General features: G+C 48.6%; 1 protein-coding gene across 1 annotated transcript in view; it reads right to left on the reverse strand.

Annotated features, from left to right (window-relative positions):
• RSPO3 (R-spondin 3) overlaps positions 1–19,500 on the reverse strand; it is a 61,867-nt gene extending 42,367 nt beyond the window's left edge. Inside the window, exon 1 of the mRNA XM_084261496.1 lies at positions 18,751–19,500. Within this exon, the coding sequence (XP_084117622.1) occupies positions 18,751–18,847 (97 nt within the window). The 5' untranslated portion in view covers positions 18,848–19,500. The remainder of the gene's footprint in view (positions 1–18,750) is intronic.
• Between the last annotated feature and the right edge of the window lie 5,090 nt (positions 19,501–24,590).

Genomic DNA, 24,590 nt, shown 5'->3' on the forward strand with positions numbered 1-24,590 from the left:
TGGAGCTAGAATCCTTCAGCAAAACTGTCTCTTCCCCAGTTTGTTTATTCTTTGTATCAGGGAAAATTAAGAAACAGCTAATAAGTTAGCAGTTTGAAAGGGATGTGAGGATGGAATGTTTTGTGTAAAAAAAATAAGTGAAATGATGGAAAACTCCTCTTTCAAAAAGAAGAAAGAATACCAAGCCCAGCTATTCACTGTGCCTGTCTTTTCTGAGCTACAGCATACATTCCACTCAGGTTTCTTTCAAACTAGCACCTGGGAGGAGTGTTTAAGATGCTGCCTTATACAGAACTTGGAGACCCCGCTGCCTTAAACAGCATATTCCATCAGCCTGAGTGGCTGTGAGGAAAAAGAAGAAAAATTTCATTTTTTTATTGTCATAGCCTTTCTTTTTACACTTTTCTTTCATCCCCATTGCACTGTGGTTCCTTCTCTGGAAGTGTAGGGCTGGATCCCCCATCCTGCTGGCAGCAGGGTACACGTTCACCTCTGGGGTAAGTGGGTGTTTCACACTCACATCACATGTGTTCATGCCACAACTGACCATCTGGCAATGGAAAAGCAAATTCTGAGAGACGATAGTTTCATTGTGATCTTCACATCATGGGAAGTGGGAATGGCCCGTGGCATCACAGACTTGAGGGGAAATGATGTACTAGCAGTTCCCCTGAAGCTGTGTATAATGGAACTGTCTGCTGTCCTTGAACATGCAAGCATGGCTCCAGAGTAGGAATTAAATGCTCTGGAGGCTCAGTTCAGTTTCAATTACATTTTAGCACCTCTGAAACATTTTAATCTGATTTTAAAAACTAAGGTGCCTGCCCTTCAGGACCCATGCTGGGATTCACCTCCATTGATTGTAGGCACTGACCCAGCTGTCCAGGATCCTCAAACCTCAACATGTGTCTTGTTGGGTTTAACTCTTCTATGGGGAGATCCCATAGAGGGGAATATCCTCTGAGCTTGTGGACACCAGACTTTATAGCCATTGGAGGCAAACAGACACTTCTAGAGCTCAGTCCATCTGAACTGTCTTAAACCTTTGCCTAAGGATGAGAGATGGCCTGGGAATTGCCATATAATGTCAAATGACTGTCTCAATTGTTGGTGAGACTACTTGAAGAGTGTCTGCCACTGGGAGCCTATAAACAAGTTCAGAAAGACCAACACCTAAAGAAGACTTTGTGTTTTCCTGTCTCCTGCTTTTGAACATGAACAGTGCGTGGTGCAAGGCCAGACCCAGCTTGAAGCAGTCCCTCTCTGGCAGGTGGCTACTGACTTAAGCCAAACATCACAGATGGCCTTGCCTCAGCATCTCAAAAAACACACTGCACCCACTGCAGATTGCTGCCCATGCTCTGAGCCCACCTCATGCTTGGGAACGGGTGCTAACGACGTGTTGACTTCCTCTGTGTGCTGTGTACTCATTGACTGTGCAGAAGGGAAGCTGGAGCAGATGTTAGCCTTGCCTTCACTCTCGACACAAGCCCAACATCTGAACTAGAGAGGAGGCTATGGATAACGTTGCTTGCTGCCACGCTGTCTAACTGGCTGAGGCCTGATTCAGGGGATCTCAAGCATTGTGTCTGCTCCTTTTCCTTCTCTGGGAAACCTGCGGTACCAAACTTTGCCTCAGCAAGTTTCATACTTCTTCCCTGCTGGGACACTGAATCCAGCAGCTCCATAAGCCACCAGGAGCAGTACCCAACAGGTCAGCAAGTTCCTGTTCAGAGGCAGACACCCAAGGTCTCCCACTTACCCACCTGGCGTGCGTTTATTTCTATTGAACTAAACTGAAAGGATGAACAACATAGACATCTCCTAGAAGGCACCTAGACATTCTCTTTAAAGTAGGTGACAGGAAAGTAGAGGTGGCTGCAAGTTAAAAAAAAATAGAAGAAATGATGCCTTACATGTGTTATTTCTGAGTATCAGACATGCTGCCCTAAGAAACCATCGTGAGTAACCTGGAGAAGCCCCAAGCCTTTCTGCTTGTGGGACCTAAGCAGTGCAAGGTGCACACTGGAGCCAAGTCCTGTGATCCACCTTTCACCTCTTCTGTACTGGAACCAGCACACGCTACTCACCTCAAACTGACAGTATGTAATGTAATTTAAATGAAAGGAAAACCAACCCAAAACCAAACCCAAGAGTACCAACAACCTTTGCTGGGATAGAAGATTCTGCTGTGGTACACACATGCGAAGACATATACCTGCTGCTCACCCTATTCCTGGAATATCCTATTTTTTTCAGCAATTGACTAGAATATAGATACATCTAACATCTGTACATCTTCATTCAACTCAGCTTGTTGTAGACGTGGCCTTTTTCATCCTCATAGTTGAGTCCACTGAGAAGTGGCTTAGGTCAGCATTACATCTTATCGTCGGCCCCAGAGCACTGTTAGTGTTCATCCCTTCTCTGCCACTACCACACCACACAGCAAACATCTAAGACACTGTATAGACAAGACAATTTGAGATCACAATAAAAGCTACACACTGCACCAGAGCAGTGCTTGTCTTTTCCCTTGGAACACGTGATGATTCTGGGGGTGGGAGAGGAATTGAGCTTTTTGGTTTGGGTTTATATATATATATATACTTATATATATATTTATATATATATATATTTATATTTGTGGGGGAAAGACCTGAGAAAGGCAAAGAAGTCCAAGCTGGGGCTCTGAGTCCTTTTGCAGCCTAATACAGATCATGTAAAATGCCCTGCTCAGGACAGTGCACTCTACTCGCTGCTGTCTGGAAGATTTGCAAGTGTGGTGCACACATTACAGAATGCTGTCTCTGTGCTGATTATTTATAATGATAACACACTGATGCTCAAATAACACTGTGTTCTGGCTGCTGCATTATGTCTTGCCCTCTCCTACAAGCAGCCCAGAGGTAGGACTTTCATATGGGCTTGTAAAGCGCCGATTGCTGCAAACATTAATAAGAGCTATCACTTAGGAGCAGTTACTTACACTTTGTTTAATCTCTAATGGATTCCTCTAAATATTTACAGTAGAACAGTTGTCAGACCAAATGCTGGAAATTACTGGCAACTTCCCAGCAGCCAAAAAGGGAAAGGAAGGGAAGGGAAGGGAAGGGAAGGGAAGGGAAGGGAAGGGAAGGGAAGGGAAGGGAAGGGAAGGGAAGGGAAGGGAAGGGAAGGGAAGGGAAGGGAAGGGAAGGGAAGGGAAGGGAAGGGAAGGGAAGGGAAGGGAAGGGAAGGGAAGGGAAGGGAAGGGAAGGGAAGGGAAGGGAAGGGAAGGGAAGGGAAGGGAAGGGAAGGGAAGGGAAGGGGAAGGGGAAGGGGAAGGAAAAAGAGCAGATGAGAGGAATCCACTCATTGTCACATTCTTCTGTGAGGTTTTAGTCAGTCCAGATCTGCATTCTGCAACTTGGTGGCACAAAGCAAGGATGGTCCAGAGAACTGTGTGTGCACCAGCCTCGAGTTGTGCTTCAGCCATGTAAAACTGCCTCTATTCTTGCTAATCTTGAGGGGAGGGACTATTTCCTTGCAGACCCTGAAGTAAAACTGTCTGAAAGGCCAGTGGCTGCTGCAAAGGGTGAAGAAGCTCCAAACTGTTTGGGGGTGTCAGCACAGGGTGCTGGTTGCTGTTGCCCCATCGTGCCCTGCACTGGGGCAGTCTCTTGACTTTTAGATCCAGAGCCTGAAATATTCCCCTGTCGTTTTGGCTGCCCAGCACAGGCTGATTGCAGGCATCTGGACTGTATAAAAAGAAATACTCAAGCTAAGGCCATGATGCTGAAAGCAAGCCTTTGGTGGGCTTCCCCTCCAGAGCCTCTGAAGCTGCTCTGTGTGCACAACGTGCACGAAGGACGCATGGAGGAGGAACAAGAGGGTGGGCAGCAGTGGCAGCCTGTGGCTCCTGGGAGAGACCTGTGTGTCAGCAGCAGCTGGCTGACCGCTCACACAGCAGGCTGTCCAGCTGTGCCCAGCAAGGGGGGCCACAGGCAGTGGGGAGGAAGGGACAGCAGCTGCATCGCTGCTTTCTGGCTGGCAGAGGTGCCAGGACATGGAGGAGTCCTGAGACAGGGGTCACTTGGGTGGCTTGCTATCTCCCACTGTGACACAGTGGGTCTGTACTCACACAGAAAAGGATTCTTGAAGGATTCTTGTCTTGCTCTGGAAAAAAAAAATTCCATTGATTTGAAAAGAAGAGCTTTGCCTGACCTGTGGATTTACCCAGATACAGACTGTTCCTGAGACTTTTGCTATTGTATGGGGCCTGTCCTAATTTTGAGACGTGTGTGTGAGTGTGTATGTGTATGAATGCATGTGTGAGGGAGAGAGAAATCTCACTGCCTGAAACTGTTCTGCCAAGATAAACTTTGGAGCATTTTATAAATTAACTCTGCTCTATGTGTTTATTTTTCTTTTGGAGATTCTAAAAGGAGACTGTTCAACTCATCTTATTAGGGGGAGCATATTTTTTTAAAGAGAAAAATACGTTCCTACTCTGCACTGGAAAGTATTTGCTATTTTCAGCTAAAAGTATTCTTTCCTTCTGACCTGGCATATTAGATAAGATTTATATTTCTGACCTGACATTAGGTAGTTAAGATTTATTCTTCTGTATTAACTTTACTGAGCTTGCAAGCTATTCATTTACAGCATAGGGAATATATTTATGGCAGAAGCAAAGAAAGTTCACTACAAAGTAGTAAAATATATTATTAGGAGTGTCCCATAGACTGATGAAAATTGTGAGTACCCTTGCAGCTGGCTCCCTTCTGGCTCTTTTTTCCTTCTTTGTTATTTCAACTTTAAAACTTGAATTTGAAGTCAGTTTCGATGGTGAATAACTTAAAAGAGTCCAGATGATTCCAATATATCCACAGACATATACGTACGTATATGCTGTGATTGAGAGGTGCAGGGAAGGGGGTAACAAGTGACTTGAATTCTCTCTCCCCGTTCTGCTGGCAATGACCCAGGCATAAGGAACACTGGACCTCACTCTCCTGCCAGGATAAATCAGGAGGGGCTCAGTGAGGCACAAGGCTGGTGTGTGAGCGAGGGCTGAATCAGATCTGGAGCTTTCCTGTGTCCCAAGGTGTGGGCCCAGGCAATCTATTAACGTCCAGTTGACTTGAAGAGGGGAACTGCAGACTATGGTGGAAACCTGGAAGCACTTCAAGCCTCTATAGACAGAAAGTTGGAAAGTTAAAGGCCTCCTATTGAAATCGGTGACAAAACCTCCCAATAACTTCAGTAGGAACAGAATCAGGCCCTAGAAATGGCTGGAAGCCAAAGGACTGGATGGCTCAAGGAGTAGGTAATAGGAGCTGATGACTTTCACCAATAAATCACCAATGCAAACCTGGCTGTCCTTGATTTAGACTCAGAATTGCTTTCATCTGATGTCTGCTTGAAACTGCACTACTTGTAAAACCTTTAAGAAGAACTGGCAGTTGCAATAGCTGTCTCAGCAAGAGGCTGATGGCTGGATAGGCTGTGGTATCTCCCCTGACCCAACGTCATCGGAGGGAGCCCATCTTGAAGTGAAGCAAGAAGCACTGGCCTGCCCATAGAGAGAGCAGCGCTTGGGCTCTGCTGTTAACCAGAGGTTTTCTGTTTCAGAAACTGTCAGACTAACTCTGTAAATCCACTTAGACTGAATATATTGGGGGAGGGGGCCATGGCTCCACAGCAAGCCAAGAGGAGGAGTAGATGTTTCCATTTGTAGACATTATTCAACTGCTGTCACAAGAGAGAATAGAGATGTGCAGAGCTTTGAGGAATTAAATGTGTTGGAGAAAGTGCTTGGCATAGGGAAAGTCAGGGCCATCAGGCACTAGGAAAGCTGGGAATTGCTTACAGAGTGTAGCCAGCAGTGCTGCGTGTTGCAGTTTGGCTGATGAACTCCTCTGCCCACCCCATCTGCAACACCGTGTTGCTCTGCAGCTAAGGAGGAGGAGGAGGAGGAGGATTTTGGATGTTGTACTAAATTGAGGCCAGCTGCCCTGCCATACATCGTGGTACTCCCTGACAGAGCTGTGGGGAAACGCAAAGTGTTATGGAGGGGGCTTTCCTCCCCCCAAAAACAGTTTTGCAAACTGAACCTTTTTCGCTGGTCCTCGAAGGGTCCTGCACTGCTATACTGCAGGAGACAAACTGGGTGAGTATTTCGGTGTCTGTGCTGGGTCAGACAGACACAGCCATGTGTCAGCTGACGCATTCAGAATGGGTCACCACTTTCCAAACTCCACCCTTCATACCCTTGTGCTCGATAGCCCTCAGGGCTACGTACTCTATTAGAGTATGCAAACTTTTCCAGCTCCTTCTCTGTCTGACAAAGACTCCAAGGATTCCCATCTTCGTGCATATGCAGAGATTCATAGCTTGTTTTTCCAATCTGTCTTTATAAATCAAAGAGGCTGTTCACTGCTGCTTTTCGCTCACCAAGAAACCCGCCGCTATCATCAAGTCATCACACTACAGCTCAAGGGCATCCGCTCTCTTTTCCACCATTTCTCCTCAAAACCCCGGGCTCAGAACAGTATAAGTTGCAATAATTTGTGGGTTGGCATCAAAAGGGAAAAGTCTGCTGAGGAGGAAGCTTGCTTATAGATACAAATCAGGGAGTGAGGTAGCGGGAACACTGAGGGCGATGCTGAGGAAGAACAGGAATTGATGGGTTGATGAGAAAAAAACTACTTGAAAAATCAGCTTGACAAAGGGCACATTGTCATATACCCTCCGTAACACTGATGTATGTGAATTCTGATGTGTCTGTTCCATTCACCTAATTCTTGTTCCCAGTGGGCTTGGGCTGGATCCCGGCGGGTTGTGGATAGTCAAGAGGACACGAAGGACACTTGTATTAAGTCAGGCAGGCTACTGGAGCCGATCCAGGGTTCCTCTACCACTTTGGGCTCTACCCCTGTGATTACGTGTTTAGCTACCCTGGTTTGGTGGATGCCCTTGCTCTATGAACCGCTTCAGTCACTAAGAAACAGCTCCTGAGTTCAGTACCCACAGGAAGAGAGGGGAAGAGGGGAGGCTTGACAACTGCAACTGCACAGAGGGCAAAGTAGGAGCAAGCTCATGAGTACACGGTGCCGGGCAGGGTAAGCACAGCAGCGTGGGGAAAGCAGTGGAAGTGTCCCTCCCACACTTGCAAGTGGCAAGTTGCATCTGTTCTCTTACAAAAAGACGGTGGAATATCCTCACGACCTTTGCCAGCACCTCAGGCAGGGAAGCACAGATTGCATTGCTGCCCCTTTCCTCGGTGAGTGAGAACAAAAATCCCCCACCAACTATGGTGTTTTTTAATAGCCTGTATAAACATTCAGGCTGGGTTCTGAGCACATGCAAATTTTATGCTGGCAGAGCTCTCGGAGCTATGTGATTCCTGACATGAGTTGTAACTAGAAGCAGCATCAATCCCTTAACCTTTAGGAGATGTTTATTCTGCCTAAACCAACTCCCATTAAAAACAACGCAGAGGCTCTAATTGAAAACCTCGTGTTAGTCTGGCATGTGCCTTGACATCACATTTCTAGTCTCTGATAAAAGGGAGCAACATGAACTCTCCTTGCTGTTCCCTCAGCAGATGTGCAGATGCAGGTACACACATACCCTCCCAGGCACGGACATCCCACCCCCTCCAGGGAACATCATCCATGGTGCTGCTGGGTTGTCACGGGGACAAGGAAAAATGCTTCTTCTCTAGCACCACTCTTTTCCCTGCCTTCCCAGCTGAAGGAATATTATTTTCCTCCTCCATGCCCGAGTAAAATTTCCAGCCTAGTGATATGTGTCATATGAAAAGCCATAAAACCTGTACACTACCAAAAAGGGAAGAGTCCATATGGCTTTCTGGTAGTTTTAAGCATGCCAGGCTCAACAGAAAGAGAAGAGAGTCCCCTACCAAGCTTCCATGCCTTTTTAAAAAATCATTTATTTAGTATCAAACCTACATAAAACTAATGATTTTGTTTTTCCATGGCCAAGCAGATCACGAGAAATGGGAGAAGAGATCACAGAATCACAGAATCACAGGGGTTGGAAGGGACCTCGAGAGACCATCGGGTCCAACCCCCCTGCCAAAGCAGCTCCCTAGGATATATCACTCCAGGATGGAGTTTTCAGGCAAACCAAAGGGCTTTCTGTGGCTTGAAACAAAATTTCTTCTGTCTGGTGTTATTGATATCCCTTTAACCTTTTTTTTAAGGCAATGTCAAAGAGAAAATACTTTAAGAACAAGTCAAGACCTTTAATTCTTTCCAGTGTCTGCGTGAATTTGTAGGTGTGTATGTAAATGTATATACAGGGATGTAGATATGAATGTGTAGGGGAGAAGGGGGAGAGATGACTAAATGTATGATAATTTATAGTATTTTCATTTACAATTTCTATTTTTAATTCTATAATATTTTATAAAATGTTCTTAATTTTCCATTAAAAATAGTGATTTATTTTGGCAATATTTTGTGAATGGTGTTAAACATCACCCTGCACTTCTGGTAGGTTTACAGACTTCTGACGCCTTTGTAAAGTGTCATATACACTGATGGTCAGAAAGGTCTTTTAGCAGAACCTGGGCATAGGCAGAGTAAAGGAGTTTTTCCATCTCTAGGACACCAGCTGTAGGCTTAGGGGGTTCGGGGAATGAAGTACAGAAGCCAGAGGAGGCTTATGTAGGAGTCAGAGAGTATGAGATGGAAGATTTTTCTTCTGAATAAGGTCTCTTATATGCAATACCACAATTTCTGTGGCTGATGTCTTTTGGGCAAGACATGTCCAAGGTCTCTGCAGACTTCCAGATGAAAAACACAGACCTTTTTTTGGTGCACACAGCAGTAACCACAGTCAATCAGGGAACCACGGTGGAAGGCTCGACTAGCAAGTTCCATAGATGAATAACTTATTTTTCAACAAAATATGCAGGGCTTCAGAAAGGATTATGGATTGACTTCCATAATGTTTGGTGGTCTTTTAGTGGAAGCTATGGTTAGAATCCTCCTTTCTTACATAATCAATGGAGCATGGAAATGCAAGGAAAAAATACTTTTTTGATTAATCTATTTTGTCTGGACTCAGGTGTGATTTATAGTGAGGAAGAAATGAACTTCTCCACTCACTGGTTAGCTGGGAAATCGTGTGATTTCAGAAAGAGTTGAATAGCAGTTTGTCCTCATCTTGAAACAGTTTACAGTTTCCTTTGTGGCCAGCCAGATCCTGGCACATAGGAATAAGACGCCCCACACACCTTTCCAGTTGCTCCCCACCCAGTTCTTCTAACCTCCAAAAAGCTTGGGAAGACTTGTGTTCATCAGAGTATCCAGCCACAGTAAAAGAAAAGCCCATTTGAAACCTCCTCCATAATTTTCACATTCGTGGAGTGATTGAGTCCACTTTGACCTCCAAGAGACCACACAACCATCATGTATGTCACCACTTGTTATGTTATTTCCTGAAATATATGCAACTGGGTTAGTACTGTAGCAGGTTACTTGTTCTAAGACGTACATTTGAAAGAAGCTGGAGGTTTAAATCATGATTAGCATGTCAGTAAATTGCTCAGATGAAAGAACGTGGTACCCAGGCATGGGAGAGAATAAACCTTCTCAAACAATGCTAATTCTATAGATTGTCAGAGGAAAGAAATGCCAACAGAAAAAGGGAAACCCTCCCCTCCCCCCCCTCACCCCAAATTTGTCCAGGGGAATTTGGTTTTATATTTACTTGTTCCTCAAAATAACTTTGGATTTTAGCCTAGGATTGTCCTAAGCAGCCATGCAGATGTCCTCGTGCTGACATTCACACAACCAAATCCTACTGATAAATTCTTACACCAATGAAGCTTCCCCTCAATGGGCAACTTAAATAGCACATTGAAGTTGCTTTGTTCCTAAAATCAGGTCCTTGGGCTTAAAAATGCTTGTCCAAGACATCTCACAGGTTATAAATTCTACACTCTCCTACCGAATTCTACTTTGGCTTTTAATACACCCTCAACTCTCAAACTCATTAATTGCTCAACTCTTCATAAGACATAAACACAAAAGAGATGAATGTGTGACATGGTTTTGGTCTGGGGTTGTTTTTTTTTCTCTCAAAACACCAAATTGTGTCATTTATTTACATTTCCTTCCTTCAAGCTCTGGTCTGTCAGGTTTTATGACACTCGTGGCCATTGTGCCCTGCACGAGGAGGTCTCATCCCAGTCGATTATTTTCTGTGCTACACTAAAACTTTCTGGAATCTTCATCCATCTCCATGTATTTGCTAAATACATGCACTTAACCTCTTCTGACTCCCGTGTTAAATAAATATCCTTTGGTCCCACTTGGTGCTGCTTTGGAGGGGTAATCCTTCACTCGGCAGTGTCGCGCACACAGCGAAATAAAACCAGCAACTCCTTATTCAGTGGCATAGGAAGGAGAAAAAAATAAAAAGTTAAATTAATTATGAACGTTCTAGGAAAAGGAAACAAGGTTATGAAACACTTGCCGACACTGGTGTTTGTAATCTCCATGAATAAGCAATGCAATAACGCAGGGCAAGTGCGCGTGGGAGGCGCGCTCTGAAGAAACTGGCTGTTTTCCTCTCTCTGACCAGTTGAGCTGTTATGAATAAAAAATGTTGTTGCTAAAGAAACCTGTAATAAATCCTGTTGGGAGTATTACATGTGCTGATAACATACATAAACTTTGTAAACATATTAAAGTGTCAGGTTTTAGTAGCTCTGGTTAGTGTGGATGTTTGTAAATGTGAGGAGTCGAGAAACGCGGCGGAGATCTCGTCCCACCAGCTGGTTGTTCCTACGTCTCTGGTTCACACAAGAGAGTTCTCCTTTTCCTCCCCCTTGAAACAGAACCTCGCTTTGTAGGGGAGGTGAGAATAAAGGGCTCCAAGCCCTCCCTCTGCTGTAGCTCCCCACCAAAGCGCTGACTCCAGAGAAGCTGCGCACCTGGTGAGTCGTTTGGAGAGAGGTGGTGTGGATGAGCTGGCGCTTGATGGAGGATTTATGCTATTTCTGCTTTGTGTAGCAACGCCCTCCATCGATGCCACCATCAAAGTACAGTTGGCAGCTCCGAGCGAGGCATCTGAGTTGCCTTTCAGCAAGGGGGAGAAGAGTTGGGCGCCTCCGCAAGGGACTGGCAAAAGCCAGTGCACCCACCCAACAAGGGGTTCTCAGCCTAATCCTGGGGAAATGCTGGGGGCAGAAACCATCCCAAATCCAGGCTGTTTATGTGACCTAGCACTGCTACCCAGCCCTGTAGGCCAATATGTCCTTTAACAAAAGAAAAGGAGACCTCTTGCTCCTCCAAAACACACCAAGAAGGAAGCAGCAGACTCACTGCCCTTAATGTACCCGAAACCCTAGCAGCTAAAATGCTCAGCTAGGAGTTGCAAATAGAGGTTAAAATGATTCTTCTATCTGACACCAGCCTGTGCTGATCTGCTCTACCAAACTGACTTTTTATCACCTGGATTTGCATGTAATCCGAGATCATTTGCTTGCACCCGTTTTAGGTAGCACAGAGGAGAAAAGGGCTTGATGGCCCAGTGTGGGAGCAGGGCTGTGTGTGTGTCTGTGTTCCAGTGCCAGTGAGTGATCGCCTGCCTGCAGAGTCCTGTGCTCCCTGTGCAAGAACTTTGGGTTGTTACTTTTATTATTGATGTTATTTGTGTATTGCCTTTTTTTTACCCAGGGTTTCTTTAAGATAAAATCTCAAAGTCTCTGCAGAAGGGACTTGAGCCCAGGAGTTTGCCATGCCAGGTGGACGCTCAATGTCAGTAAGATACAGTCTCATGGTAGAAATGGAAAAAAAATACCCCATCTCAGGAATGCCCGTGCATGGAGGGGGATGTGGCAATTAAGCAGGACTTTGAAGGTGAGGGGTTCAGGTGTTTAAATCCTGCCCCAGACACACCTCAGGCACCTAAGTCCTGTTCTTGGAACTGAGCCTTGGTGTGCCTGCCCTTGCACTTTACAGGAAGCCGCAGGAATTACACATCGTTGCTGTTCCAACACCCATCAATGAGCCCCTGTTTTATTTCACAGTGCCCCAAAATCCGCTTTACCCTGCAGGAAATCTCAAACGTCTGAAATCCCATCTAGGACCTTTCAAGTTTCTACACGAAACGTGTCAGGACATAAAACTGACACACAATAAGAAGCTCGAAAGGATAATGTTCATAGCAGCGCCCTACCAGAACTTGGTGTATACCTGTGGGCTGGGTTTTACTTTCTTTTGAAAGTATTGCTATCTGCATTTCCTTATGTTCTTCCCCCTAATTACTCTGCTGTGTGGAGCTGCAGTGCCGGCGCAGCGCTGGGGTGCTGCTCAGAGCAGGGGGGGAGCGCGATGCAGTCACGGTTTGTGCCTCTCCCGGTTCAGCTCTGGTCCCCCACAGCTGAGTTCTTCCCTCACAGCACTGATGGGATATGAGTTTTGTGGATCCTTTGCTTCCATGGGTGCTATTTTTGATCCCACAAGTAAGGAAGGTGAGTATTTTCAAATGCACGGTCTGTAGCTCATAACCTAGAAATCAACACACCCAAGATGTTTGTTCATCACCTACTATATAACTGTAGCACAACCACTCCTGCTTTCTAAAGAGCATCGCTCAGCTCACTGCTAGCAACCAAAGGAGGGTTAAAGTAATCATTAATAAAATCTGTTGGGTTTTATTGTGACGAAGTGTCTAACACGTCATCGTTCTGCCATTGCCAGAAGCTCAGCTATTCAATTATATATAAAAAAGTTGCAGCTCTTCTTTTTCTTTTTTTCTTTTTGAAACCCGTTAACTTGTTTTGCATGTTTAAATATCCTCTGAATATTTCATCCGCTGCACTGTTTGTGGTACTAGCAGACAGGCAGAATTCTGTATAAAAGAGTACATGGTTTCAGCTGCCTTGTGTCGTCTGATAAGACTGCTTTTGTTCTGCATTGTTTGGGTAGAAAATTGGCAAAGTCATTTTCAGCAGTTCAGGCTCCAAAATTGGAAATGAGGCAAAACCACTATATTTTTTAATTAGCATTTATATCTCCTCCACCAAGCTTTTTGTTTAATTTCAAGAGAAAAAAGAAAAAACCTTCTTAAGAAGCTCCATAGTTTTCATGGATGAGTTTCCCTTGTGGTCACTGTCTAGAAACGACTGAATATGAAATGGTAGGCAGCTTATTAACGTCAGCGACAGCCAGCAGCGCTCAAACCAGCACACTACCTGTATTAACCGCGCAGCAAAGTGAGCACGGCAAGCGAGGGAGAATGAGTAAGTCTGATTTTTAAGTCCTAGCCCAGCTTTTGTTAGGCAGAACTTCCACTGTGTTCTGTGAAAAATTCACAGCAGCAAGAAGTAGCAGGCGGAGGGTTTGCAAAGGCTTGATGCGCTCATAGCAAAGTTTAAAAGGAGAAATTCATCTCAGCCATAACTTTATTGACTTCAGTTGGCTCAATGGGTGAAAGCAGTAAAATAGCTGCTCTTTTGACATGCTTCAGAAGTAGATTTGCCTCCCCATCTGCCTGTACATCCCAGTTTTGAAAAGCAGAGTGTTGGTTTTTCCTACGTAGGTATCGTACATACTGGGGCCACGCAATTCTGCAAGTACTCTAGCAGAGGAATTCTTCCAAAGTCAAAATGTTTCCCGAGGTCCTGCAGGAAAAAAAAGCCCTCTCCACCTCCAGGGAAGTCCATAGGACTTTCTCCACGGAAAGCACCGGGGGCAGATTCAATCTCTAAGACCAACTCATTAGTAATAGCAACATTTTATTCTGCCTGCAGAAAGAAATAGGACTTTTTGTTTCTTTCCTGCTGCACCATCCTACATCAATGGCTTCGGGACGTGGTGATAAATGTATTTGCAGTTCAACATAAATTTTAAAGAGTATAAGGAACGTCTTCAGTGGCTGAAAGAAACAAAATTTGGAATGATCCCCCCCCTCCTTTCAGATGTCAGGGATGAAATGGGAACTGCTCCGTAATGGGGTTTGGTTTTTTTGGGATAACACCACGTATCAGTTGGTATACTTCAAGCACTGATCTACAGGCACATAGGGCTATAGAAAAAACCCTAAAACCCAAAACAGTGTGAGCTGGCTACCCCTGTAACACTTCTAATGCCTTCAGCAACGGGTAGTGATTTTCTAATATTTAATTGGTTGGGGTGTCGCTACTAACGAGACACATTCAGTTTGTGAAAATAGGGTGAAGCAGTTCGCCGTCTGCCCCTGTTCCTAAGGGCTGCAGTAGGAATTTTACAGCCTATTTCAAAACAAACAGGATCTCATCCAAAAACGAGAAATATAGTTTTGTTGCAAAAAAACCCCCAAACAAACCCAGATGCACTTGTCACGAGCAAAGAGTTTACTCTGAAAAAACTAATGTGAAAACATCACAGGGAAAAAACAAGATAGTGGTGGCACCGAAGTACTCTGAAAGAGAACTAACGCCGAATAATTTAATCCCACCCAAGGACAGCTTCAGTTTACTTGATCGCTGCTTGCCTGGCGTTGAATTATTGCACCCAGATGCGTTAAAAGTACTTCTTTCACAAAAATGGGTAACACCACCTACATAATATATGGAATACGTAGTTGTCTGTGCCAAGACAACCTTAAACATACGCACAGATACCAGGAATATACATGGACAATGAAAAAAAAAATCACTGCCAAAATGCAGTGTTGTTTGAATTCACAGCGTAATTCCTCTCGGTGAAACTTTACTTCAGTGTAAATGACACCCTCCACCAGGGTATAAAAGAACCAAGACAGCATTTTACCTGCCTGTGGTTCTCTTTCTTTGGTGTTTCGTTTTGATACAGCTTTGCTGTCAAACGGGCCGTCACGCGTCTGCTTAAGGTCGAATTCGGAGGTAGTAGCACAAACCAAGCTAGAGAAACAGAGCATTTGGAGCCCTCCGCTCGGGACCACCACCAGAAGCAGACGCTCAAAGACCTGCAGCCCAGCATCCAACAGAGGAACCGACAGAGGAGCCACCACCGAAGCAGCGCCGGGACGCTGGGCCTTGCAGATGGGCCATTGCAGCGAAAGGCAGGAGGCAGCTGCCAGCACCGGGCACTGATGGGCTACCAAAGGCACACACCAGGCTAGCTCGACATCCAAACTGCTGTTCCACTAAGTCCCACTGCTTGCTTCACTCCCAGCTGTGGTACAAACGCAGGAGTTTTCTCCCGCTGTGCTTATCCCAGCGATGGCCAAATTTAGTCTGTGGCTCACTGGCAGTCCACAGGGTCATGGCGAATGGTCGGCCGGTCGTTCACAGACCCACAGCAAATGCTACTTCATTTCCATCAGTTAAAAGGTCAGAGAGAAAGGGACGCGACTGTCAGTGCTAAATTTCAAGGGGTGGTGGTGGCCTGCAAAAGTATTTTGGAATTATTGACATAATAGTACTTTTTTCCTAAGCAAACTGTAACGACTGGCAGATATATAGAGCTTATTTCTTGGTATGCTAGTCTATATATCTCTCCTGTAGGACCCAAACAAGCCACTTAATTTGTTAGTCTTAATTGCTCTTATCAGAATGAAAACAAATCTCTTCTGCTAATTACATCTTTGCTTTCGAACTTTTATTGATGTTGTCTGCTCTGTCTAATTATGGGCCCAATCCTCTGCAATCTGTAGCAGGCTTCAGAGGAGTTTTGCCTCTGCACGGCCAGTTCCACATTTACTGCTGATTACGAAAGAGAAATTTAGGATGCTCAGATTAGAAACTTCAGTAGGAGTTTTGGGAGTGAAAGGACTGAAGACCAGACTTTTCTCCTAGTAAGTATTACTTTGGCAACAGGTACAAAGTAAGTACTGCTTCAGGATCAGGTCCTTTTGAGGGGGTAAAGTAACAAAGAAACTTCAGTTTATACTGGCTGAAGGTTTGGACCAGCATATTCTGACTTTGTCAGTTCAGGCTTCGTTATTCCTTCTTCTTAAAATATGGGAGTCTGCAACACATAGAATGGGAGACTTGGGCACGGAAGGGAATGAAGGAACAATGGCTTACTAACTGCTTGATGGCAGCTGGCTTGCACTGTATTTAAAAATGCCTAAGTTAAATGGCAAGTTGAAAAACACTTCCCAAGCTATGGGGTCTGGACTTAAATGGAGACAATCTGAGCACAAGAAAGAGAAATCCAGAGAAAGTCTTCCATGTAGTAGATGAATTTGTCAGGTGTCTTCTTCATCTGCACACTATCATTTTCCCAACTTCCAGTATTCACTAATAGTCAAAAAAATTATCAGGGTGAGCGATGCCCATACCCTCTGCTAGAACAACTTGCAGAAACACTTGTGCTCCAGTTTTCGCTTCACACCAAGTAACCACACGTTGCACCCAAGCATGTTTTACAACCATCCCACTTTGAAGACCTCAGCCAGGGGACATTGTACACCACGTCCAGGTGAGGTGTTCTGGCAGTGATTTGTTTTCACAGCCAAAACAGCGAGCCAGGTTTCCACTCGGGACTCTTTCTAGCCGTGACTTTTTTCCAGCCACTTGTCCCGCTGAGTATTTAACTCCTGCCTTTTAACCAGAGAACTGACGGTACTCGGCACCTTCCCCGCACCGTACCAACCCGCTAGGTATTGGCAAACAACAGTTCCGTTGCCCGAAAATCAGGCTGCTGAAGAGGGGTGAGCTGAGGAAGCCCCAGGCGGGACGGCGCTGGCATGCGGAGCGCGCCGCGGGCACACGGCTGCAGCCCCGATGCTGCCAAACGCGGCTGCCCTGCGCCTGCCGCCGAGCTCCGAGCCCGGTGCTCCGGCAGCGGAGCGACCTGCCTGCCCTCCGCCAAAAAGGGGCGGCCGCGGGACGGGGGTGAGCGGCCGTGCCGAGGGGAGCGGAGCGGAGCCGAGCACCTGCCGCCGGCGGGCTGCCCGCCGCGGCACAGGACAGCAGAGGTCGCCGCCGGCCCGGCGCTGGGCCCGGCGCGGAGCGCACCAGGTGCCGGAGCGAGGACGGGCGGAGCGGGGCCCGCTCCCCGACCCTCTCCCCAAGCGGGAGGAATGTCCTGCCTTCCCTACCCCTGCTGTGCCCCCGACCCAGGGATGAACCCCCCCTCCAACCCGCGTCCGTCGGGGTGGGCAGCCGCAGCTTGCGGGCCGGCGGCTGCCAGGGGTTAAAGGAGTGGGTGGGAAGTGATGGAGGCTGCGGAGCCCTCCCTTGCCAAGGATAATAAATCGGATGCCCTGACATGTTTTACTTAGCCCTTAGTGCTCCCTCGCTGCGCGGCCGTGGGGATGGGAGGGCTGGAGCCCCGGTCTCTCTCGTCCTCGGCTCCGCTTTAGGGGCACTTTAGGTGAATCAAACCTTGTGTGCGGGAGGCAAACCATACAAAGGAGGCTTTCAAGGGCTAGCCATGCCAAGCAGGGGAAGGGAGTGAGAGCTGAGCAAAAAAACCCACCCCAAATTAAAATAATAGCAACTTCCCCGTCCTCTCGCTGCGGAAGTAACTCGGTTACTTCTCCCCGATTAAGTGCAGGCTGCCGTGTTTTGTGACATCTCCTCGGCATCTCCAGCTGCCAGGGAAAGGGGACAGACACGAGCAGCCCCTCCGCGGTAGGTGCGCCCAAAATGCCTCCCCTCCCCTGAAACGGCGACGGCTCCGATGCTGACGGGGTAGCGAGGCGGGATCGGGGCCACGTCCCGTTAACCCCTCCTGCCTCATGCCGTCGCCGTCGGCAGCTCCGGGGGGATCACGGCGGCCCCGGGCCCTCGGAGCTTGCCCGTTGCTGCCGGCCACGCCGGAGCCAGAGCCCGCCGGCCCGTCGCAGCGCTCCACGACCTGGACAGCGCCTTCCCGAGGGAGCGGCACGCTTCTGCCGCGCTGTTCTTCCCGCCCTGATGCCAAAGGGTTCTCGTTTCCCACATCGCATCTCCCGGACGGCAGTGCCCAAGGAGCTGCTGCCAGCTTCCCCTGGCACTGCCCCTCTTTCCTCGGCCCTCCCGGCTCCCTCCTGCCGCCACCCCGGACCCAGGCGGCATTGGTCAGGGGGTGGCGAAGTCAGAAGGGACGAACTCGGTTCATCCCATGGGTAAAAGAAGAAAAAATTTTAAAAAGAGAAAAAAAGGGAGGAGGGGGAGAAAGCCACAAAAAATCGGGGTCCGCAGCCCCAGGGCTGTGCCGACGGATGACCCGGGGGCTTCCCGGACGGTGCCACCGAGGTGACAAGTGGCGAGCGGAGGCTGGAAGCCACCGGGGCGGGCAGCGCCGCGGCACCCCAGACCCCCGCTCCGCACCGCCGGGCGCCAGCTGTAACCTACAGCGATAATCTCTACTGCTGGTTCTTGGGGTGAGGGCTTCTCTCCCCGTCCTCTCCCAGGTGGCTAAATGGTGACCGGGATGGAAAAAGGCGCTTAGGGCATCACGGCAAAAAAAGTTACCTGTGGTGTCATCGCGCTTCCCCTTTGGGAAGTAGAAAGAGCTAGGAAAGGACTTTTCCCTTTACCAGACACTGAAATATAAAGGAGTAAACCCATCCCAGTGAGGTGAGGGGGAAAAGCAGAAAGAGATCCAAAATCGCCTTCATCCCTCCAACTTAACGAAACCTCCCGCGGAACCGCTCGGCCGCGCCGCGGGCGCGGAACTTGCTTCCTGGGCGCACTCGCAAAGGCACCGGGGGGGCAGAAGAACACCCCCCCCACACACACACACACCTCCGCCCCCCCACCCCCGGACAGGTGAACAGCACAAGGAGAGGAAGCAGAAGTTACCAAAGTATAAATCTCTTCGCACTTACTTCTTCCCTGTCGCCGTACCCTGGAGGCGTGCTGGCTGCCAATGTATTCCATAAAGTTCAAAGTGATAAAAAACCAAGAAATCAGTCGCAATTGCATAGTAACCCTTTGAGAGTTCGACTTCTCCTTTTCGTTCTTTTTTTCTTTCCTTAAAAAAATAGAATAAAATAAACCGGGGTGGCGGGCGGCAAGGGATGAACACAGCAGCAGAAATACCTGCACTGAGAGATCCAGAGCTGGGCTCGGCCGGGTTGATGGCTTTTGCCTTTTCTTTTTCCTTTTTTTTTTTTTTCTTCCTTTTTTTTTTTTTTTTTTTTTACTCCGCTTTTGCTACTGCACTTTCCAATCGTCCGCCCCGCTACCTGCCGCAAACCTCAGAGGGGAGTCAGCAGCGGAGAAGAGCCGAGCAGCCGCCGCCGGGGTCCATGCCGGGCCGGTGGCCGGCAGCATGTTGTGGGGGTGCCGGGGTGCGTGTGCGGCTGTGCGCGCCCGTGTGTGCGCCGGGCGGGCGAGGTGCCGACAGGACGGATGGATGGATGGCGGTGGGAGAGGAGTGTGCGAGGGCGGGAGCGGCGGGGGGGGCAGGAGGAGGACCCAGCCCCGCCGCCGCCGCCGCCGATCCGGAGCAGCCGCGCTCTGCGCCGCGGGTACCGCCAGCCGCCGGGCGCAGGTGGGTCGGGCCCCCCCCCCACCCCCCCTCCCCGCCCCGGCTCTCTCGCCCGTAGACAAGGAACCCCCGGGCTTCATGCGGGAGCTGCTCCGGAGCGGGGCCCCGGGGGAGAGGCCCCGGGGCGGGGCGGGAGGAGGAGAGCCTCAAGTGCCCCGGCACGGCGAGGGAGGCTCCCAGAGCCCGGCCGAGCCCCCTCGGGGCATTAGCGCCCGAGCATCCTCCAGCGGCGGGGCCGGGTGGGGGGCGCCGCTCCGCGCCGGCCCCGCTTGCCCCCTGCGGCGGGGCGGGGCGGGCCGTGGCTGAGGCCGGGGCCGGGCGGCGGGGCTCCGCAGCCTCGCTTGGCAGCCCCTTCCCGGAGGGCTCCGCTCGCCTCCCCTCCGCCGCCGACTTTCTCGGGGCCCCTCGGAGGTGCTGCTGCTCCCCCACCACGCACTTGCCGGGGGGACGGGGCGATGTGCTCGACCCCTGTCCTGCGGAGAGGAGTACAGCGCAGCACCCCCCCCCCCCCCCACCACCCGAGTCTGCCCCCCCCAGCCCTGGTGAAAATGGAGATGTGGAGGTGTGAGGGGGGTAAGGGGTCTTTGGCCTCCCCCTTCTCCTCGGGATTTTCTCCGTTGTTGCCTTTCCCCCCGGGACAGGCGCTTTCGGGGGTGGTTCCTCCGGCGGGACGGGGCAGAGCAAAGCCGCGTGTCCCGTCGGGGCCGGGATCCGTCCCCGTGGCCGGCTGGCAGCAGGGCAGGCGCGGGGCCGGGGCCGCAGCGCCCGGGGGTGCCCGCAGCCGCCTCCCCGCCGCCGGCGGGACCCTCACCGGAGCCCCGGCAGCAAAGGCTCAGCTCAGCTGCACCTAGGCGAAGCACAGCCGCCTGTTTGACAGAAGAGTATCGCGTTTCCCTTCTCCGGCAAGGGTTCCTTTTAGAGGGGAAGGGGAGGGCTAGAAATGGGGAGGTGAGGCTGTTTCAGGGGGGAAACGGCGACTTCACCGAATCCTTTCTTGCTTCACTCCTTATCTCGGGGGCTAGCGCTGGGATGAGAGAGAAAGCCGGATAAAACGGCGCTGATCTCATCAGGAACCTCAGTGGCGTGAGGAGCAGCCACTCTATTTGTAACTGTTTTCCTCAGGCTCTCCTCCTGCTGCCCCTCTCAGAGCTGTTAAATATCTGTACCATAAAATGTGGGGGATTTAAAGGTCTGTGGGAGGCTCCCTTTGAAAAGGACTCTGGGGGAAAGTCTTTCTAATCCAGGATACTTGAGCCGGATGGGGTGGGATTGCCAGAGAGGCATAAAATAAAAGTCATTCGGCAGACAAGCCGAGGGGTCTCCGCTGACACGAAGAAAGCTCGTGCGCCTCAGTGTTTTGCTGGAAACTGAGAATTCTCCTGTGCTAGTGCATGTGTGGAAATTTATGAGCAAGCCAGGCAAGTGGCATAAATAAACAAGGCTGTGGAGGAAGGACGGGGCACGCGTGTGAGCCAACCTGCAGCCAGCCAGCCAGGCTTGCTTGAACAGCGTTAGCACCAGTGGGCAGAGAAAGCATGTCAAAAAATAAACGCTCCACGAGAAACATCAGGAAAACATTAAACAAACGGGGAGTGCACTCCCTCTCCTTGCCCGGACGAAGTATGGCTGAGAAACTTCGCTCGCTGCTTCTCCAGCCTCTTCCCCTCCGTGTGTCCCCCGTGTGGGGCCGATGTGTTGGGAGACAAGCCTGGGGAGCGTGTGGGGTGCCCGAGGACCTAGTGTGGGTTGCCCGAGGACCTTAGGCAAAACCTACTCGTGTATGGGGACTGCGGGCCAAGCAAAAGGGCAGGCAGGGTATGCATGAGTGACCAGCAGCAGGGGGGAGAGGTCGCTTATTTGCTGTGGAAGAGGGGCAGAGGCATAGGCCGGGCAGCAAACAAAAGCTGGGATCTGAAAACAGGCAGGGGTAGAGGATGCAGGAAAGCCAGGATATTCCCCCAAACCCGCTCTGCTGGGGGGGCAGAGGGGTGGTGGTGGGACACACACACACACACCAGCAATCAACCAACCCCCTGTAACACAGTTACTGCCACGCTGTGACAAAGGGAGAAGATTTATATCGCCGAAACGTGTGGAAGGAGCTCGTTCCAGAGCAAAACCCTGGCCTGCAAATTCCCTGTTTGTGTCGCTCATCCCGATGTGAGATATCGGTGGCAAAGTTCAGGCTGACATCAGCCCTCGGGAGGCAGAGCCAGCGGGCCGGGCCGGGCCGGGCTGCACAGCTGCCTGCGGGCCTGTGGCCGCCTCGGCGGGGGTCGGGGAAGGGGAGAGGGGGGGGGATCCGGCTTGCAAAGAAGCCGCCCCTCGCCGGGCAGGCCGGGGGCTGCGAGGAGCCAGCAGCAGCGCACACGGCGGAGGGAGCTGGATGCAACTGAAACCCATGAATCAGAAGCGGCTCCCAGGCAGGTTTTGTGAGCCTCTCTGTTTTGGGGTTTATTAAAGGGGGGTGTGGGGGGTGTGTGTGTAGGGGGAATGGCTGGTGATCTGTGTTGTTGCTGGAAAGGCAAAGCTGTCTGAGCCCTCTGTTTTTCTCAACTGCATTAAAACCTGTAAAAGCAGCTAGGTATTGGGTTTTTTTTGTTATTGTTGTGGGGTTTGGTTGTTGTTGTTCCTTTAATTCCCCTTTACTCAGAGCGGAATAGCATGTGGTGGCTTCACTACTGCAACTCCCACCCAACACTTTCTGTGTCTGTCCAGCTTTAAAATGTTGGTTTCAGTTTTCCAAATAGCTAATAAATCAGAGGGGAAAGAATGCTCAGGTTATACCCAAAATAAGATAATAATATTCAATTAATAGCCGATACTGTGCTTGCTTAAAATGGCACTCCAGTCCTAAAAGCGAGCCGTGTGAACAGGGCGGCTGAATGCTAACCCTTTGTCATTCTTCTCCAGACTGGAAATAGTTTGTGTAAGTGAACAAAAGGGTCACTAATTTGCCTTTTCAACTTGGGGAACACAGTAAAGAAATAAAGGCCTCGGATTACTTCTGATACATAACTTGAAAACGAAGCGTCCAATACAATATCCTCGTTTTTCAGGTGTTGCTCCCAGAGTAGATGGCACAGGTCAGACTGCACTGCCAAGGAGGTATCCACGGTAGCTTCCCCACAGCCCTGGGACAGTAATGTCTGCTGAAATGAGAAAGATGGGAGGCCTGGAGCAGTCATCCTGAGTAAAGGTTGCACAATTCAACACATTTACTGTCTGTTAAACACCAGCAATATCCTTGGCACTGCACAGGACCCCACATTGCAACAGTCTTTGCTCCAGATATATATATGTATTTTTCCAAACAAGCAGGCACAGAGTGGGCAAGGGATACAGAGAGCCACAAACTTATAAAAAATCATACATACACACAGACACAAATACACACACACACAAATATGTTAAGTGTGTATGCATTACTACTGTGCTCTGTATTTCCAGATATGATGGTTGTTACATTTCTCAGTGTTTCCTCCCATAACAACCCGTGTGTTCCCTAGTCATACTCAATTTAGGGGGTTAATCTTCTGTAACATCAGGAACATTCTCAAAAGCTGTTAATACCACAAACAGAAGATTATAATTGCACAGTTTAAATAAACCAAAGGATGAGAAATGCTTTATTCACAGTATGTTGAACCAACGAGATTATGTGGAGATTTTGTTTTAAAAAAGAAAAGGTTCCTAAAGATTCAGTCCAAGTACCTTTAATAATGTCTTTGTGCTTCAGATATTTATAAGATGTAATGGCAGAACATTAACAGAATGTGCACTAGGGAACAATCCTGCACTGGCAACAAATAGACTAGATGACCTAATTGATTTTTCCCATCTCTGACTTGTACAATTCTGTCACCACAATAAAATCCCAGTGTGTCAAAGTCTGCAGGATTGGGCCCTAAATTAGGATGTCGGTCTGGACTATCCTTCAGCTTGGGCCAGGTCCAAGCCTGCTGCTGTCAGCTTGACCCTTCATCAAGTCCAAGAGAGGTTTGAATCTGGTCTTCTGGATCCCGCTGGAAGAGAGCTGAATTACTGTTTTATTGTGCGTATGAAAAAAGTATTTGTAGGAAAAACATGTGGGCAAATTCTTCAGCACAGACCTTCCAGATGCAGTTCAGTTAAGAAAGTCCAAAAGGAAGGCCTCAAAGTGAAACTGAGAACTTTCTGGCATACGAGGATGGTCAAACTGTGCTAAGACATTCTTTCCCTGAATTCATCTATCAGTTGGTCATCTCTTGGCCTCGTGATCAGATTGTAAAACCTTTGGGCTACAGACCAACTTTTTGCTCTGTGTTTGCAGAATCTGTGCCCAGAGCAAATGTATCCCAAGAAAAAAAATCCCAACATTGCCATGGAAGTACCTGCGTATTTTGTGTGTAAATACTCAACGTAGAACAGAGGAGATTAACATCATTGCTTTTGTGATGCATACTAAATAATAATAATAATAATAATAATAATAATAATAATAATAATAATAATAATAATAATAATAATAATAATAATAATAATATAAAGAAGGTTTCTAGTCTAGATTAACCACCCAGAGCCCAACACCAGAATAACGGAGCTGGTTTAAACTCGTGCATCAGTTTGCAGCAATATACTTCTCCTGTGCTTACAGCCCATAAGGTAGAACTGAAATGGTGTAAAGCTGGAGGATGTGAGTAACCAACAACAAAGGTTTCACAGGACTCTGACACATCCATTTGTCTAGGCATTGACTTCACTATAATTTGGGTATTTGGGAGGGTGATTCACAACACCTAAGTTAGGAACTGTTTTCTCACTTTGGCGGTGTTTCCTGTGAATTTCCTTGGTAGTAGTGTCAGCCTAAGTAGATCCCACATTTGCCCAAGAGATTTGCTCATTCCCACTTCCTGGGATGTGCTGGACCAAGCATTGGCAGTCATACACTGCATTAGGAGAAGATCAGGCTGCAAAAATGAAATCCTGAAAAAAGAGACGTTTCTTTCCAGCAGATTCCGTTCCCTGGGCTGATTCACCATGAGAAAATGGGACTGAAAACCTTGGCTTACTGTTATAAGTAAGAGTGGGTAGTGTCTCAAAGGGGCCAGTGGTGCAATCTCACTACTGAAGGTGAAATTCCAGATGTAGGGTCCTTTGGGAAGGCGTGAAGAGACTTTCTTCTTAACATACATG

This window comes from Gallinula chloropus (assembly GCF_964237585.1).
Source record: "Gallinula chloropus genome assembly, chromosome: 3".
Taxonomy (NCBI): Eukaryota; Metazoa; Chordata; class Aves; order Gruiformes; family Rallidae; genus Gallinula; species Gallinula chloropus.